Source organism: Phalacrocorax aristotelis, chromosome 3, assembly GCF_949628215.1.
Source record: "Phalacrocorax aristotelis chromosome 3, bGulAri2.1, whole genome shotgun sequence".
Classification (NCBI taxonomy): Eukaryota; Metazoa; Chordata; class Aves; order Suliformes; family Phalacrocoracidae; genus Phalacrocorax; species Phalacrocorax aristotelis.
This window is the reverse complement of record NC_134278.1, coordinates 26,296,376-26,315,676: the sequence shown is the minus strand read 5'-3', so window position 1 is coordinate 26,315,676 and position 19,301 is coordinate 26,296,376. Positions and strand designations below refer to the sequence as shown.

At 37.9% G+C, this 19,301-nt stretch overlaps 1 protein-coding gene across 2 annotated transcripts in view; it reads right to left on the bottom strand.

Annotated features, from left to right (window-relative positions):
* The window catches only part of AGPAT5 (1-acylglycerol-3-phosphate O-acyltransferase 5), a 60,248-nt gene that overhangs the window by 23,035 nt on the left and 17,912 nt on the right, over positions 1–19,301 (bottom strand). For both annotated transcript variants that reach the window (XM_075086948.1, XM_075086949.1), the window contains exons 3-5: positions 19,133–19,248; positions 13,354–13,443; positions 5,934–6,024 (exon numbers count right to left, since the gene is read on the bottom strand). In XM_075086948.1, the coding sequence (XP_074943049.1) occupies positions 5,934–6,024; positions 13,354–13,443; positions 19,133–19,248 (297 nt within the window). The remainder of the gene's footprint in view (positions 1–5,933; positions 6,025–13,353; positions 13,444–19,132; positions 19,249–19,301) is intronic.

The window sequence follows — 19,301 nt, the reverse complement described above, 5'->3', positions numbered from 1 at the left end:
ATCTAAACTCTCAAGGTGAAGTTACATATATAATAGCTGAGTACAACTCAATGGAGAAGATCTCTCTTCATATTTCCTTTACCCAGACCAAAATCTCACAAAGCTGTTCAAGTGCAGGCAGGCCACCTACATTTTCAGACTTGGACTCCATTAGTCATATTTGTATCCCTGACATGTACACACACCACATTCTTAAATTAAAACAATAATAAAAAAAAAGCTCTAAATTAAGAACACCCTCTGCGTATTTATTACATTTGCAGTACCTGAGGTGTCCCAAGTACTCACCCAACATTGAGTTCCTACCAGCCCTCTGAAGTGCCCCAGTGATCGAAGCCTTACTTATTGAAACCAGAGTCCAGAGTTAGACTTATAAAATGACATGCGGTGGGAGAGCTCATCCATTTGTATGATAGTATTCCATTAACTTAGATAAACAGGACTCAGGTGATTAGAGTATTTAAAAAAATAGCATGCTCTTGTAAAAAGTGTTTTCTATTACAGTGAACTGAAGTACACGAAACACAAGTAAGCCCCTCAAGAAGTGTATGTAGTAGCTTCTTGCTTTCCTAAACTTAATTATCCTAAGGATGACTTTTAATAACAGAAATCCTTTCTTCAACCTAATGGTACATCTCTCAAATGCTACTCAAGGTATCCCCCCGCTTCTTTAAAATTATATTCTCCTTCCCACATTTCACTATGTACTTTTACATCAAGCTTGCTTACATGAAAGTGTGTGGAAAAAATATCACCAAAAGTTGTTTTCTTCAGAGACAGTTCCAAATAACAGTTATGGATATTAAACACTTCAGATTGCTTTAAAATACGATCTAAAACCAATGCCAAGATCTAGGAGGGAAACGTTTTCCATTAGCTCAGTTGAAATACCTCTTTTTTACATGACCTGTAAAAGCAATTTTGAGATAAGCATATCCTGCACGTACAAACGTCTTAGCAGAAAGCATGATACTAGTCAAGATAAACTTAGTATTAAAAAACATTTACATTTGCAACTTTTCCACATAAAAACAAGGGAGATAAATGAATACCTGAAATGTTTGCTTGATTAAATGACCTTTGTTAGAAATCAAACACTAATAAAAAATTCCATAAATGCCTTTCACCAGGGAAGACTGTTTTGTCTTCATTCAGCAAAAGCAAGCCAAGTTAAATTTAAGAAGCTTCTTACCCCTTTCTCTTTGACTTTTTGGAATTAGTAATGTTAGGAGTAGGAGGGCTTTAGATTATTCCTATTTATTTTCAGATTTTTTTAAATACCATTTCTTAACATTTGGATGAAATTCATATTCTACTAAACCTGACAAGTTTGTGGTTGTTTGGAACATTACAAAAGTCTAACTAACAGAAAATTATCAGAAATTTATACATATATATTTTTGGAACATATACATGGAAGATATTTTATACCAAAAGCTGGTACAAAAACTAATAATCGTGTGTTTTGTGGGTTTTATAGATATTTTGTTCTATAGTCAAGTACCGTTAAAAAGACCATGTAAAAGATTTACAGTTTGAAATAAATATATAAAATGAAAAGTGTTCCTTCTGACATTATGACAAGATGAGAGTTAAATCCCTATGAAAATATGAGTGCTACCTATATATTATAATTCCCTGGACTCAGCAACTCAAGCCCACTGACTAGCATGGAAGAATCACTGCACTTTTAGGATGCCTAAATACATCGGAGCCTAAAAATCGTCACCAATGTGTAAGTCAACTGAATGAATGCATCAGATTTTGAAGACAGGAACCATGTTAGCTGACCACTCCTGTACAAAACAAAAGAGAACTCTACGCTAAGATTATTGACTGTACACTTAAATATTGGAAGTTGGAAGGCAAAAGTTCAGGAAACAAGGGGCAAAACACATGCTATCTCATTCGTAGACCTTCGAGAGAGTAGAGGAGGAAATATTTAATCTGATTATGAGAATCTTCCAAGATGTTCCATTAGAAACACATGCGTCACCAACCACACTGAAACACAGAGAAAGAGAGAGCCCATCCTGGTGGCAATTGCTGGAATCATCTCACACAGCCACCTACTCTCCATCAGGAGAGGACAACTAGGTTTATCAGGTTAAAATCCAGATACATAGCACACATCCCCATCAGCTTGGAAGTGCAAGGGGTTTCATTTGCCTCGAACAGAAACGAGAAAACCTGACACATCTTGATCTGATATTCTGGCTGGTGAAACCCCAGCAAATATTGCTATTTTGGCCAAAGATAAATACCAGATTAATTTTCTCAACTCCACAGAATTTAACTTGTTCTATGAATAACTCCAGCATTAATCCTACCACAATTAACCGAACAATGCTGTTTTAGACAGCTAATTTTTGCTTTGTTTTTAAACTTTGGGAAGCATGTTTTTCTTTCCCCAGGGCAAACAAATGTATTTTGAGTTTAAAATGCTTCCTATTCTACCCTGGCTAAGAACCTGATCTGACTGGAATTTTCTGCCACTTGTAAAATGTGTAGAATGAGTAATCTTCAGTTTCTGAGGGTACTAGGATTACTCTTAGATGACAACATTCTCAGTTCATCACCATAAACCAGTATCCTGGTTTTATGGTAAGTAACTTTCTATACCTCATTGAATACAGTTGTGGACAGAACTTAGAGTTCAAATTAATTAGAACAGAGTTTCGCTGTGTCAAATCTATTAGTGCTGAAGGCTGATACGCATGTGTCAGTCTCCAACATGAGAATCATGAACACTAATGCCCTAATTTTATCAATTTTACCTCTAGATGTTTTTGGTATTCTTTGGCTTTAATAAACAAAAACCTGGAAGTACATTCAACATGAACTTGGCAAGGTAGTTAATGACAAATTTGGAAGATCAGTTAATGGATTTAATTTTTTACTGTAAAGTATCCTTTACTTCCTTCTAAAAATAGTAAGAAAATACACGGTCCTACTCCCTCCCTAGAAGTATTTCTGTGCTTTATCGCCTTCAGCTCAATTTACTCATATCCAGATCTATTGGATCTACCCTGTGTGTTTGATTTGCCCGTGTTTCAGAAAGAAAAAAAAAAATCATCTGCTCTTGCTATGAGTCAAGATTTTGTGTAGAACTCAAGGGCCTATGGCAGAACAAACTGTAACATGATGTATTATCCGTATTTTAAAAAGTTGCCTGTCTTTCAAGGGCGACCTCAATCGCCTTTAAATCCTTTTGGTGTTTGATACCCTTCCATCCTATTCATAGACAGATAAGATTTATTTATATATTCATATCAGCGAGGAAAGATATAATAGTGGAAACCAGCAACATCAAAATATTCCTTTGAATCTCAACCTAAGCCTTTTTTTTCTTTTTTAAATTTCTTTTTGTTGAACTGGTTCTACGACCATTTGTGAAAAGGCAGTAACTGTGTCCAAAACAGGCGTTTACTTAAAAAACCATCAAGATATGAGATGAAGATCATCAGCTGGTCACATGAAGACTAGGTAATTAAGTTCAGCCCCAAAATTCTGCTTAAATCAATGAACCTTCTCTAGAAGATAATCCAGCTCAGAAAGAGTAAAATTCAGCACAAACCCCACAAACCTTTTCATACTTCCTCTCTGCAAAACTACTAAAATATATACAGACACTTATGTCAAAAACAGTATTTCAGACAGCATGATAAACGTGAATTATGTACGTACTCCAGGAATAGCTTTGTTATCTTTGGGTACAATATCTCTGGTCCTTACATCAATTTGAAGTTTCATTCTTAATTAAACCACTTTTCCCAATATTATACTTGCACTATTTCCTTGACATAAAATTGTGCAAAATGTAAGAGAAAGGTAATTATAAAGCTTACATTTCAAGGTATAAAACATGCAAAAAAATCCCCTACGTGTCTGTAAAGCTAACACTGAATCACTGTGCTCTAAAACGCAAATAGCAAGACGACAAGACTAAATTATCAGACTTTATATCCCCACAAGGAATGAAGTGCAATTTTAAAGCATAAGTTACAGTAAATCATCGTTCCTCTGGCAGAACTACTGGGCATTATTACCTTTCCTAAAACTGTAGGAAATAAGAAGCCTCCGGCATCTTTTAGACAAGCGTGCAATTGTGCGTTTTTAGTTCAGCTCAGCAGTGTCACATAACAGCCCTTGCATGCTTACAAGAAGCGTGGCCAGCGCTCAATCTACCATTTGGTGACAACTCCCATGCTGCAGCCCCAGCACATGGCCAGGACCGCGGTGGCACTGGCGCTGCTGGGTGGAAGCTGCAAGCTAGCACCACTGCACAGCACCGTGGGGGGACCTTAGGGAGCTGCTGCCATCTCCTGCTAGCGGCCACGTGGAGTTCCCTGTCCTCGCAGCTCCCCAGTGTACTGGTATGTGCCTTGTGGCTCTTAGCCATCAGAATAGTTTTGTATGCAGCTTTCAGTGCCAGCCATCCCTGCTTCTCCGCATGCTTGCACAAGGAATGCTCTAATTCAAGGGAATATCAACCTTTGCATGAATACGCAGGGGTGCAGGATCCTGCGCAGACTGCTTCTCATGCTCTCCATATAAAAAGTTGAGGAGAGACCAACAACAAAAGAATTTAGCAGTGGGGAAAAGCAGATCAAGAGGATTCTGCACTAGAATTGGAGATGCTTTGTGTTTAATAAATATTTTTCTTGAAAGTTTTTAAAAGAAGTAACCCTTACAGAATAAAAGCAAAGCAGTAACGGAGAGAAAAGCATTACAAGAAACTAACAGGTGCTCTGAAAGAACAAAGAAGGGTTTCACTCTTTCATGGACTGTAGAGATCTAATGAAAAGATTTATTAAAATAATATTAATAATGACAACGAGAGCCCTTTCTTTTCCCTGAAAACGGAGGAGAAAGGGAAAAACCCGTTCAAACATCCCCTCTGAACTCTCAAAGAACCATCAACCTACATGAAACATTTGACTTTCATTTCCGTCAGGAAACTGAAGCAATGAATAAATACGTTATGACTTAAGCTCTCCTGCTCATACACGCAAATTCCATTCTTCCCAAGGAGAAGAAGAAAAGCATGTATCCTTTTGGATAAGAGCTAACAATACTTAATAGCTTGATGATATCAACAGGCTGATTCACAGACTTGTGAATTCATTTCAGTGAGTCACAGAAATGAATTTACCAGACCTATTTGTTATTCTTTGTTTACCTTGAGAGTGAATTATTTCACTTTTGGTCAACAGGAAAAAACAAAACCAGGAAACATGTTCACTGAACCGCTGGGCTTAGAAGTTTACGTGTATTGTGCGTATGATGTGAGAAAAAATGAAAAAGCTTGGGACCCTTAGATTTTTTGCAAGGCTTTCCAAAGATGGAAGTAATTCCATCTGTGGTTATACAGACGATGCCAACAATCAAAGCAACTACAGAACAAAGTTCAACCAAGGAAGGGTGAGACTGGAAGGTGAGAGAGGAAGAAAAAAAAAAGCCATGGTAGTGCTAATAGTAATTAAGTGATGGAAGACTTTTTCTTTTAAGGCACAACAATCTCTATTCCAAATATTCTTTGTATCGAGTAAAGACTGTAATTGGAGATATAATGGCAACTTAGGCAGAATAGCACCCTGATCCAGTGTAGGTAATTCTTACATCCCTGAAGGAGCAAGAAAAGCAGTGTCCATAAATACACAGATATAGACAGAAACTAAAGAGAGCCGTCTTGAGAATTAATACTTTTGCACAATGTGAAATTCTTGAAATGCGTATATAAGCTACTCTCATCTTACTCTGTGGTAAAAGAAACTACTGCCTTATGCTGTTCTAACCCTTAAGTATCAATCAGGCAGGCTTAATAGTCCAGTTAAGGTGAGATCATCATATTTATATAACAATTTTATTGTTATATAACATATAACGTATGTTAACACTATAAGAATGATTTCAAAACTTTTTTTGCTTACCTTCCTTTTCAGCAAATGATTGACTATCTGCAATGACTTTTGGTATTTCTGGATTGTAACGAGTCCCCTCTGGAAAAATCACTAAATACATCTGTGGGATTAAAAAGAAACAAAACAGACAAGTTCTTGTAATGAATGTAAGCTGATTCCTTTTACAGAAGTCATTTGACAGGTCCATGTTATATTTAGTTCACACCATCGGTTACTGTAAGGATCCAAAGAAAATCAGAATACTTGAGCTAACATTTCTTAGCTCTAAGAAACTTACTGTTCAAGGTTTGCAATAATTTTCTTTGAACGTACACCTCAGAAAGTTGCCCAGGTGATTTAGGAAGGGAGATGGCACACATCACAAAAGTGATGAAGTCAGGAGCAGCTGATATCAATAAAAGTATGGGGTTTAATTGGAATAAGAGGAGATTTTTAAGACAGTCACAGATGACCTAAATTACTGACCTTGCATCTAGCCTTTCCTTATACTGAAATATACAACTAATTCCATTCATAAATCAGAAATACTATTAATTGATGTTAGATCAGCTACCTTATGTGCCTTTATGCCTCTCACTGCATTAGATATTAAACACATTATGAACTTAAATCTCATAGTTTAGCAAAATTTGAACTTTAAAGTCATATTCCTTTAAGTATGTATGTCTGCGAGGTTAGATTTCCCAAGTAAATTAGTTTGCCTGCCTATTCAGCAACAACCGTCTATGGGTTCTCAAATCGTTACACAGCTAAAGGTTGCCTAAGTATCTGCACATCTGAGTGTAAAATTATGTTCCCAAATAGAAGCAGTCAACATTTGATGGATTTTCCATTTGCTTTTGAAACAGAACAGATTTCCAGCTCTTTTTTTTTGTGTCTTGCATAATCTTACATACAAAGCTGATGCAAAACATCACTTAAGTAGTGACAATTTCATATTGGGGGCTCATCTGCAGAAGGGGTGGCTACGGCTGCAAATGATAACTACCGTGGAGCTGAGCATGACACATTCACAGTAAAATCTTGCCTACTGTGCCTAGACTAACTACTTAATTTGTTGTCTTTGCAGAAAAGAGCTTCAGGAAATATTTGAAAGAAAAAGAGATAGTGGATTTACAGAACAGTCCAAGGAGGATTACCAGTGAGTACAGGAAGACACTGATAAGTGGGAGTGCACATCATGAAAAGATGCAAAGTTAAATAAAAACTCAGAGAGAGACACACAGGAGTATAACTTTATGCTTCTGGCCCACAAAACAGAGTGTGCTGATATTTGCACTTAATGATTGCAGAACAGCTAGAGAAAAAGCTGAATGCAGAAGGACAGGACCCAGCAAGCAAACTCTCCAGAAACACCCCACAGTGAGGAAGATTGAAAGATGCACTAAAACGCAGAGGAGGGAAGAAACAGAGGAACTGTGCCAACCACTGAAGCCAGCAGGAGATCAAGAAAGAGGAGAACTGAGTACATAGCCTAGAATCTGGCAGGGGGAAAAGGAAAAAAAAATATTAAGAATGGCAAAACCAGTGTCAGTAGGGTGGAGTAAAGAGAGCTAGAGGAAAGGTTGTGGATGTCATGGCATGTTTGGGGAGGAGAACTGGCAGATTGCAGAGGCAGGTGAAGTCCAAGAATGTTCAAGAACCAGCAAAAACCCAAGATGTATACAGATTTAGTGCGAAAAGAACAAAAGAAAAAATGGGTTTAAGAGGCAAGGTGCTTACTTTTTTATAACATGACAGTAGCATAAGCACAGGGATGAGTACAGGAATCCTTAGACCCAGCTGCAGTCCACACTTCCCCCAGTCATGTATACATTTCATCTATGAAGTACACTGTTGAGATATTTAAGTGACTAAGTAAAAATTTTCAGAGTTAGCTGGAAAGGGCATAATATTCAAATCCAGATGCCTTTTTTTTTTTTTTAAATAAATGTGCTTATATTCAAATCACAATCTGGAGCCTTAAAATGGTACTTCAAGATGAGGTGACTCCTGCCCCCTCATTCAAGACTGAATGCTCAGATCCAAAGGGTAATACAGTGGCTGTAACAGGTCATAACTGACAAAGCAAAGAAAGTGAAGCACACAGGACAGGATTACCTTTCTTGGTAGAGATCAGCACTTAAAAGCATGCAAGAATGTTACTAGTCTTCAAAGAGGAAAACCAGCCACTGAGAGCTGATTACACAACAGAGAATAGTATCTACTTCCTCCAGTCCTCTGTATGTAATACGAAGCAGGGGTTGAAATTATATTTTAATTATTCTTGTAAACCTCTAAAACACAAGCAGCCAATAGGTTTGTTGACCAGAATCTGAATATATCTGAACTGAAAGCTTACCAACAAGCAAGAAGTGGCCTTTGCTTTAAATTCAGCATATAAAAACCTAGCATGTAGCTCATTAGGACTACTTTACCTGAAGTAAAATTCACGAATGTAGATAGATGTCCTACTTATACTCACGTACAGTCCTGCTCAAGACAAAGATATTCTGCCAGTGCAATTCAGCCTACCAAATCTACTTGTATGTCTGGCTTTTCTCTTTTCTCACCATGGGCAGCAGAAGCTAAATCCTTAAGCACTGTTTCCAAAGATTGTAAGAACCACAAATCTCTAAGATTTTAATAACTAAATAAGCTCCCCTGAATTTGGATTAAGAACTGTTGAGTCGTCAGAGCATTTTGATTGCCTAGAAACACTAGCTGCAGCTAAGGCAATTTTTTAACAGAATTTTTCATTTAGGACAATCAGCTACATAAAAGTTATGCTCTTTATTGCAGTGACTGCAAAATACAGTGCTTGTGTTCAAAATGGCATAGAAGATTTTGCATTACCCTAGTCCCCGATTCATTGATATACCTATTTTAACCCAAGCAGCACAGGACCCTGTGTTCAGTTACACAGTACTTTCATGCTGGTTTCTGTGTCATGGGTGGGTTGCAATACACTCGCTATCTCTCATCAATTTGAAAACTTTAAGAAGTGGATAAGGATTCATTTAGTAGAACTCTACTGATTCTTGTTCGAGCCAGAAAACCAGAAAAGAGGCAGGGGTTACCCGCAGAGTCCCCAGTGTAATGTCAGTGAACTTGCCACAATCCACAAATGAAATGAAGGGATAACTGCTTTCACCATAGCAACTCTATTCATTTCCCCAGTGTTGTCAAGGCCTCCCAGGCAAAAGGAAATAGCAATGGCACTGAGAGGGGCCGTGTGTCCAGAGGGGGGAGTAGGGCAGCTGAGGAAGTCCTTGAGATAGATCAGAGTGCCATGAAAGGAGCTGGTACAGGTGGAGCAGGGGAAAGGGGCATGAAGCAACACACGAGTCCCTGGAATACAGAACAAAGTCAGCCCAGACACCATAAACATACAGCAAGAAAAGGTGATAAAGAGAAAATTCTGGCTGAGGACAGGGCTTTGGAGGATGTCCTGGAGAGAGTAGCTGCCACTGTACAACAACATCAGGCATCAAGAAGTGGTAACTACTGATTAAAGATATGTTGCATTTACTGTGCTCTTCCCAGGTGGGTGACAAGGGGAAAACTATTAAATATTTTTATTTACAAAGTTCAAAATTATATTAAACAACGCATTTGCTTAGTTTTAATATTACTTTTATTGCACCCTGACAACTAGACAGATTCATACCTCAATCCATTTAGACCACTGCCTGGAAGATATGTTCCTGGTGGATTGGATGAGGAACATTAACACTCAGATCAATAACTGAAAAAGGTATGGTATGAAAAAGCATATCTGGTATAATTGGAACGAAATACAAAAGGTGATGTGAGGAAAGCAGGCAAAGACATCCAGGATTTACAAATAAGTTGTCAGGGATTTACAAATTAGTAACTATATGACAAAATAATTGCATTAAGCCTTACAGCACCTGTATTAATGTATCTGTCCCCTCCAGGTTTTTCCTGCTTGATTGGCCTGGCTTCACATGACAAAGATTTATTCTGTGACTGAATGAATGATAAAAAACAAAACACATAGCAGGCTGTACTGGGTTAAAACCCACACCTCAGAATGCAGATTTCCTACTCTTGATGCATGATAAAAAGAAATATAAGTTACATTTTCAGTTATCAAACGGAATAGTTTGTTCAGAAGAGTTAACTTTCTTTATAAAACAAGCAGACTGAGTATATCAAGTGTCCACCGAATATGCATTTACATTGAGAAATGTATTTATCTTGTTATGCCTTACATTAAAACAACATAAAATACAGAAGTGTCCTTCAAACCATCCGACAGTCTCAGCTCTCATGACATAAGATTGCAATTTGTTAATCAGCCAGATTTTATGTAATCTTAAACAAAATCACATTGTTTCAACTGAGTTTTGCCAACAAGCGGCCCAGTAATGAACCAGCTGAGTGTATAGTTCAATGACAGTTTGAAAAGCCAAATAATTTCCAGAGAGAAATAAAATTTATTAGTTCAAGATCTTCACTAAGAAAACACAGGTGCAACAGCATTTCTGTCTAGCATCAGAGTTTTGTGCTTGTCTAATATGGCTGCACTGCATCTGGGAAGAAGGCTGCATGACACGAGGCACGAACAACTAAAGGCCTTGCTATGCTAATGAGAACAGAAGACTGGTTCTGCCTTCCTACACGTCTTCAGTTTCTTAATGGGGACAGGGATGGCTCCAGATAGACTGAGCATTAATCATTTGGATTCCTTTGTTCAAACTGTATGTGGAGAGAAACTGTAAATAAGAAAGTGACCCTTAACACAGATTCCCGTCCATCTCTTCTCTATTGGCATATAATTCTCTCCTTAGCAGCTGAAAGGCAGGCTTTTCTCTAATACTACATTAAAGAAAGAACCACGTTCATGCAGAATGACCAAGCAACAACAGCTGCTCACTAAACTGACGAAAAGCTCACCCTGAGCTGTAGCATCCAGTACATAAATTTTAATAAAAATTCCAGAGTAGTAAATTAACTATCTTCACATGAAGCTGATGAGTTCAGGGCATACTTGGTTTCCTGGTTAAAATGTCTTCATTTTAAAAGCAATATGGTTGCTTGTGAATGTCATGCTAAGTTGCAGAACTGCAAAGTTTCTTCATGAATAATACAGTAAGGACACAGGTTATCACGTTCTTCTCCCAGTAGTAATTGTACATTAAAGGGCATTTACAGCATCTACATTTAAATTCTCCGACAAGGTGGATTATAGAAAATATGGTCGTCCCTCAAATGACAACTCAATGGTCTGTGTCTTTTACGCCAGCAGATGCAAACATTTATCTCCGTAAAAAGGCTTTTGACAGCTTTGATTTTGTAAAACTTATGTGTTACTCCCTATATGGTTTGACTGAAAGAGATTTAAAACACAATTCATTTCTGCAGCAGTTACACTTATTTCTATTCTATACTGCCACCCTAGATAATATGACAGAAATAGCAACAACTGCCTGGTAAGCATGTCTAGGTTCTGTACCCATTTCCAACCAATGTACCCAAGTGGTCCCAAATCCATTTGTTATTAGCTTAGATAGGTTACATATAGCAAGGAGAAGAAAGATGATTCGAGAAAAAAGCCTTCTGGATTTATTTAATTTATTAATCACATGCAGACATTCACCATGGAAAGCAGAACCCACGGTGGATGTAGCTTTAAAAAAAAGCTTTATGCTTAAACCTCCCTTTGCATTCCAGTTGGGCTAAAAGTCACACACTAGCCTCGTCCAGTCGATTTATAGCACTGGAGCAACACTGAACACCATCTGCAGGTTTCCAAAGAGATGCAGAATTAGATTATTTTCTAGGCAGATCATCATTAGCTTGTATTAAAAAAAAAAAATCCACATTTTTATAAAGCAGACTAATTTAATTCAGAGTTCAAATCAAGACTCTTAACATAATCAAAACCTTACTGTTACAAACCCCTGCATTTTATGGGGTGCAGAAGGAAGCCAGAAAGCCAGAATCAACAGGAAGCTGCCTCTTTGGCTGGCGAGATGGCCTATGCAGGAAACCACCATCCCAGCATGCTTCATCCAGACTAACTAAAGCAGTTAACCAGCACTCTGCAGGGGGAGCAATTGCTTAGGGGGATGACTGCAAATACGTTTCATACATCCTGCAATTTGTCTTTGCTTATTCCATTACACTAAGTTTTACAGAAAGTAGACTCTTTGCCACTGACATACAGGAAATAACTTGACACAATGCAGCCTTTTCACATCCCAGGACCCTCCCTGGTGATGTGGGCACAAGTTACCACTACTGAATCTGGCCATCTTCTCCATGGGGACATCTTTAGATTAGACATTGGACAGGAAAAATGTGGTTGTCAAAGTATTTCTGGCCTTTGTAACTTATGTGCTAAAAACTGGGAATAGAACCACTTTCTTATCTTAATTAAAAATGAAAAAAAAAAGACCCCTGTTCATGCTATATCTTAGTTCAAGGCAAAATGAGTTGGCGCACTGTCTTAAACAGGAACACTTTAGTCATTTAAGGCTCTCAGTGAGCATAAGGCCAGTTCACTTTTTCAACAGACACATGCACAGACATGAACAGTATCTGCAGGAAAAAAAAAATATACTATTATGAAGGTCAAAACAACTCATGCATTCCTTTTACCCAAGCTTATAAAAGGTTTGCCACTTAGTATTTGGAGTGACAAGTCCTAATCACATCATTTTAAATAAAATGAAAGCATAACTGTTCTGTATCAAGGCTTGCTGAGTTGGTTTTCTTAAGTCTAGCCAAAAAGGCAGAAAACATTTTAATGCACAGCAAGTAATGGAAGTGAAGCACAGTGATTCTAACCACTGAGCCACAAACCATACAGGGAGTCATGAGAAAAGTCACTTGGCACTAACAATCATTCTTCAAATAGAAAATTATCAAGAGTTCGGAGGTTTTTTTCATTTTTTTTTTTTTCCTCCTCCAGGCGTACCAGACAAAGTTACTCAGTTCTGAGATGTCACTGCCATTAAAAATGATTGATCACTGGGATGAATAGTTAAGATTTGTTAAGAATGGTACTTGACTTTCAGAAGATCAAACTGGTATTCTACAAAAATACCAGTCTCTGATGAGTACACAGTAGTCAAACTGTTGTCTTTTGAAACACATGGAACACTGTCAGTGGTTTTTCAAGAAAGGTGCTACAGCTCATATTCTAAGATTTAGTCCATATCCCCTCTGCCCTCTACAGAGGGCATCATGAAGTTCGCACCGTTCATAAAGGACTAGTCAAATTTTCTTAAGTTTAATTAGAGGTATCACTCTAATCACAGAAAGTAACTGTGAAAATACAGAAGGAAAACAAATCCATGATTACCAGCTTGAAGTTTGTAGGTATTGGGCATGACCCATTTCTCCAATAAGACTTTGCCATTAAAAAAAAAAAAAAAATCAAAGAAATGAGAAGGGGGGAAGGAAGGTACAATCTTACCGGAGTCTCAGCTTTCATCTGGGCCCGCAACTTCTCTCGCATTTCTTTTTCATTGAATTTGGCACTTCTTTTTACATAGACTCCTCCATGCTAACCGAGGAAAAAAATGAAAAGTATTAAATATTTAAAAGTAGTTTACAGTAGATTAGTTGATAGAATAACAAACAAGATGACAGTGACAAGTCACCTTTATGACTCATGCTGCAAACTGCCCACAAGACGGTTTCTCCTAGGATGAAAGCACCTGGAACTAATTTTACATCTGTATGTACTTAAGTTCACAAAATCTGCTTAAATAAAGATCAGATCTAAAAAAAATAAATTATAATACACTTGAAGTGTCTTGTTTAAAGGCATTAAATAATTAACTGGAAGATGGCATTGGAACCAACCCCAGGGATGTGTCTATTCCTGACAACACTGACAAGCAGCTTAAGTTGTAAATCAAGGGAAGAATCACACAACTGAAGTTACTCACATACAAGTACTTACAGGTCAATGTTTTCAGTTTTATGTGCCCACTCTTAAATAGTGACTAATGCAAATACTGGAGTTACAAGTACTATACCTATACAAACAAAATTTATGAGTAGCACAAAAGTAACTAGCATAGGTCTTGAAAATTTCCATACACTTTATTAGGGAATCAAACTTTTAATAAAGAAGTTATATACCAAGATAATAGTTGAGTAAGTAACACACAATGTTTAGAAGGCAAAGGATTTTATAAAAGTATTTTTACTGAAAAACATAAAAAGTTAGACCATTTCCTGGAAAAGATGAAATTGTGTGGAACAAGTTAAAAAATTATGACAAAAACTTCAGTAAAAGGACTATGGCAAAGTACACACAAAGAAAGAGGGTTATAAAGAAATATAATTTGCCTCATCATTTCCCTCTTCCATCACTGTTTTATCTACAGTATAGCTACAAGAGGATGTAAACAAACATGCTCCAACATGAACTACTGATACAATGAATTGGGACACAAACACACCCCCCCACAAACCTACAAAAAACCCGCAAAACAAACAAAAGAACAAAAAAAGCAAAACAAAAACCAAATATAGCTTCCAAATGACAGAATTTCATTTTAAGGCACTTTGTTTTAATGGATTTTCTAACCCATTCCTTAACTTGCTAATACTCTTTCCTGCCCACCCTGACTGTTGGCGTTAGGATTTGTCAGATAATTTCTATCCAATTACAGTTTTACACACTCTTGACAGAAATGTGACGGTAAGATTAAAACTACTAAGAGCTGAACCCTATTCAAATGTCTTATCTCAGGAAAAGATACAGTACATTGTAGAAACAAGGGTGGTGGTGTGTGTGCAGGGAGCTATTATTTTATTTGGAATGCATGGACAGGAATAAAGTCTGAGGGGTTTGGAGGAGGCAGGTGGAAGAGGTGGTTATGCAAAGTGCTTTCAGCCTTTGCTTTTCATGGCATGGAGAGATGGCTGTACAGCTGTTTAGCTGGTGGTGTTTGATGTGACTTTCAAGTTTCTCTCTAACAGCTGCAGTGAAAAGGAACAGGAAGTCAACAGTACATTAAGCCTATATTAAATATACTGTCTTAACGTTATTGTCTGTGGTTCCCTTCCAAGGTGAAATAGCCAGCTGCAAGACTCAACTGTGCTCCTGTGGCTGGCAGGGGATGAAAACCAAGAACAGAATCCCCCAGGCCACCAAGCTTGGCCTTTAGCAGGCTGGAGCATCATATCGGCACCATCCCACAAGCAGTTTACCAGTCCTCAGTAGATAATGGCGTGAACACAAACATGTCCTATCCTATCAGCTGTTCAGCACACAGAGAGCCACATGTTATCTACACACTCCACATGTAAGAACTGTTTTTATGATCTGACACCATTAAAGGGAAGTAGGAGTCTTATTCTGTACAGTGACACTCACCACAACAACTGCTTTCAGGATGGGCAAACTCAGTCTGGTATCAGAAATAATGCATCTGCTATACAATACTTCCATGCAATTGGTAAGTCGTCATTCCATGTGAGTTCAGCTAGGCCAGGCTTTGATAAATGAGAGAAGCCTAGAATCAAAGCCTTCCCTTATTTATCAAATTACTAACCAGCTGCAGCGACCTGGGAAAATACTGAACCACCTTCTTCTTCAATTTGTGAACTTGGAGAAATCAAGTTACTATTGTACAGTTTGCTTAGGGACACCACAACACCAAAGACAGGTTTGGTCTCCCTACCTCAGACTTTTTAATGCTCAGAAATAGATTTGAACTTCTCAAGTAAATACAAGTATACAGTCACATAACGTAAGAACAGACAAATTACATATTGTACGATCACCACTCGCTGCATAAAACCCAACTACATCAATATATCAGCTCCCATATGGCGCAGGGTTACAAAGCTAAATAGAGGCAAGATGCCACACTAGCTAAATATTTGGCTAAAAATCAGTAACAACCAAAAGGGTGCACAGGCTGATGCTGAATAACAGAAAAGACAAAGACATACTTCCTATGTTAAAAAGTCAAATATTTTTTATATCCCAGAGTTTGCCTATCAAAATCACATCCCAGTCTCACCAGGTGGTATAAGATGAATAGGAGCTAGCTACGTTTTGGTGGAGAAAGATAGGGAGAAAAAAAAATTCTGTTCCACCCAAAAATAATAAAGCCAGTTTTATGAAAAGAAATAGCTTGACCTAATAAATCAAACCTGGTACATAACAGGTTAACTTAAGTGGTTCTTTTCTTTTCTTGCTATTAGATAGCTGCCTTCAAAGAAGAATGCTAGTTATGCAGTTGTATATAGCTCAAATTCCCCAATTTGTATTGCATTTCCTTTTCAGTAAGAGATCAAATATATGAATGCTTTTCAAAACAGATTTCTGGAAGTACTGTTTTTAAGGTTATAATTTTTTTCTGCTGTACTTAAAAAGCCCGTCTCTCAGTCAACAATGGATTATGTTTACAAATATACTTCCTTTGTGCCCAATTTTCGTTCTCCTGGACATCCAGACCACGTTTATTTCCAAACAGGATGTTTACCTGAGGTAGGGAATATGAATTCTGTGAGCATGGCGTAATTACATGGCTCTGGAAACTTTTAGTGGAGTGTAAATGACATCACTGACAGAACATCAACAGGAAGGGCAGGAAGTGTTTTATGTTTTTTGCACTGTTTGGTGTGATAAAAACAATAAAAATACCTACTAGCTTGCACTGCAGTCCTGTTGCATCCCGTCTCAGTCATTTAAACACATATGCATCACCACTGTTAGTAAGCTGCCTTTCATTTGTGTCACTGAATTAAATATATACATATCTAAAAATATATATAATCATCCCCCACTAAATCTTGTAGAAGTTTTATGTTTTGAGGAATCCAAAGCTGAATGGATTTTATTTAATATATATGTTTTGGTTAAAAACGTAGGCTACATTCAGATTAATTTCCACAGGAACCTTCTTTTAACAGTCAATATAGCAGTCAGGAAACTGTGCACCGGATATTTCAGAGAGCAATAGTAATTTTCCAAAATCTTGAAAAAATCACTTCTGGGCACCTAGTGATAGTGGATGGAATATATACCCTGCGTGTATTTTAATTAGAGCAGAATTAAATCACCACCAGTGTAATGACTACAGGCAAGGACAAAGAGCGAAATATTTCCATGAAGCAGACTGGTCACTTCAGTGGAAGAAAAATGTAGAGAACCAGAGTCGTTAGTGGGGACAAGCATTAGACAACAGAGAATTCCATTTTCTTCCAGTGGCTATCCTCAGTGAGGTATGACAAGGTGTGAAAGTCTGTACTTGTTTTGGGGACTGGGACAGCAAACCCACTGGTAAAAAGAAACTGAACAGTCATCTTATGTTCTCTGCAGCATGTTCTTTTCTAAACATTGAGATTTGAGAAGAAAAGATGGCAACCACCCATGCTCCAGCCTAGATTTATAGCCTACTTGCTAAGGCACTCATCCAGAAGACAATAAACATTTTCAACTATCAAGCTGAAAACATCGAACCTGGATCTCTCAATATCTCAGAGGACCCTCTAACCTCTTACACACTGAACAGACAGTAGGAACCTCAACCACTACCTGTGCTCTAAGATAAAACAGTGGAGCACTGCACACCCTAGCGAGCGCCATCTTCTTATGAGACATGATCCAAGATTCTGAACCTCTGTTCAAATTAGGTACCTACACCCAAGCTAGAAGGCAACACCCGATTGCTGGGGAAGGCCACTGTTTAAGGCACTTCATGGATCTGTACCTTCCCTGGCCCAATGCCCTCTGAACCCAATCCAATTTACATTAGCTTCTTGGAGGCAAAATTTCAGCAATGGCCACACAAGGGCTGTCCTGCCTCCTCCCCTCTTCCCACCCATGGCTGTATACTCAAAACTTTCCCTCTTTTGGTGGTTCTGACAACCAACTGATCTGACTTGAGTTATGGATGCAAGAGCACAAGCGGTGAGAGGGGAACATGGATGAGTGAGATAGTAAAGCCTCCTATTTGGACATACATCTGTAGTTGCCTACTCTTCATATATTCCTCTGATAATTTCCTACTATACAGTTCAAGTCATACCCAACATAGTATTTCTCTCAGTATTCCCCATCCTCTTGGACAGGGCTGACAGCCTATTCAATCAAACTGTCTAATCCCTTAGAAGTACTTTTCTAACTGTTTTTTGCTTTTCTTCGTCTGGGCAGTGGGGGCAGGGAGGTGGGGAGCAGAAAGCTGTTCAGGGAACAGGTAAAGATCAAAGAAAGAAGCCAAAGCAGAAAAATCTTATCAAACAGGCACTTCGGAACAGTTACCCCAAAGTTAATCCATTTCTATTCTAACAACTAAGCACCCATCTAAATCCTGAGATAAATACTGTGAAGCCATTTCTGATCACCTAGCAAAACATACCAATACTTGCAAAAACATCCCCTCTGCATTTTATTTCATTTGTATATAGAAAGAATCCTGCTTTAAGAAAAAGCAAAGGACAGATGTGAAATTCAGAGAGGATTTTAGGGAGGTAAAGCCATCTACACTGTTCTCCACCATTTTAGATTAAAGATCACATCCACTTAGTATGTCAGCTGTACAATGACCATGGCCCATTGTTTCTTCAGCAATTGTGTAATTTTGAGTCACATCAGGTTGAGCTCTCAAACCAAGAGGAACAAGAGGAGCATTACGCAGGAAGAAGAGAAACTAAAGGTAGTATAGGAATACTGCTAGACTCAGGTTTTTGCTTAACTGAAGTCCAAAGCAAAATCATCAACACTTTCACAGAGGCTGGGATCTGCTTTTCCTCCACACTATACCGAGGTTTAATTTTCCTCTTTTACAGTGTGCTAAAACCAAACAATTGAAAAATAAGTGCACCACAGCAATGTCGATTTACTCCCAATTTGTAGAATGATTTTAAAAAACCCATGTAGAGAAAAATAAGGTCTGTTTCATAAACTGCTAAGTGGGTTTTTGAATTGTAAAGAGAACAAAGTTCTATTATATTTTAAATGCTTCTAACAGACTCTACAGTTTTAGTTCTAGTAATGAACACCATCCATAATAAGTGTTCATTTAGAAAAGTAAACTGATTCTTTAATAACCATCTCTCAACTAAGATACACATCTAACTGCACTGAATGAAGCCTGGTATTTTCTTGCTCAAATAAACAAGTGCCAGGTCAGAACTACATCTTCCCAGCATGTATGAAAAATGGAAGGAACGTACATCTTACATACTTGACCCACAAACAGCAAGGAAAAGGTGAATGAGCTTACCTGTGAAAAATACCACCCATACAGCGGAAGCCATTTTAACCCGTCTTTCAAGACGTACCGGACATGCCCGAGAGCATTCTGCCTAATTGCCAGCATGTCCGCAATAATCCAATCAACTGCAAAGACAAAAGACCAAAACATTTAGTTAAACTAGATTTTAATTGCCACT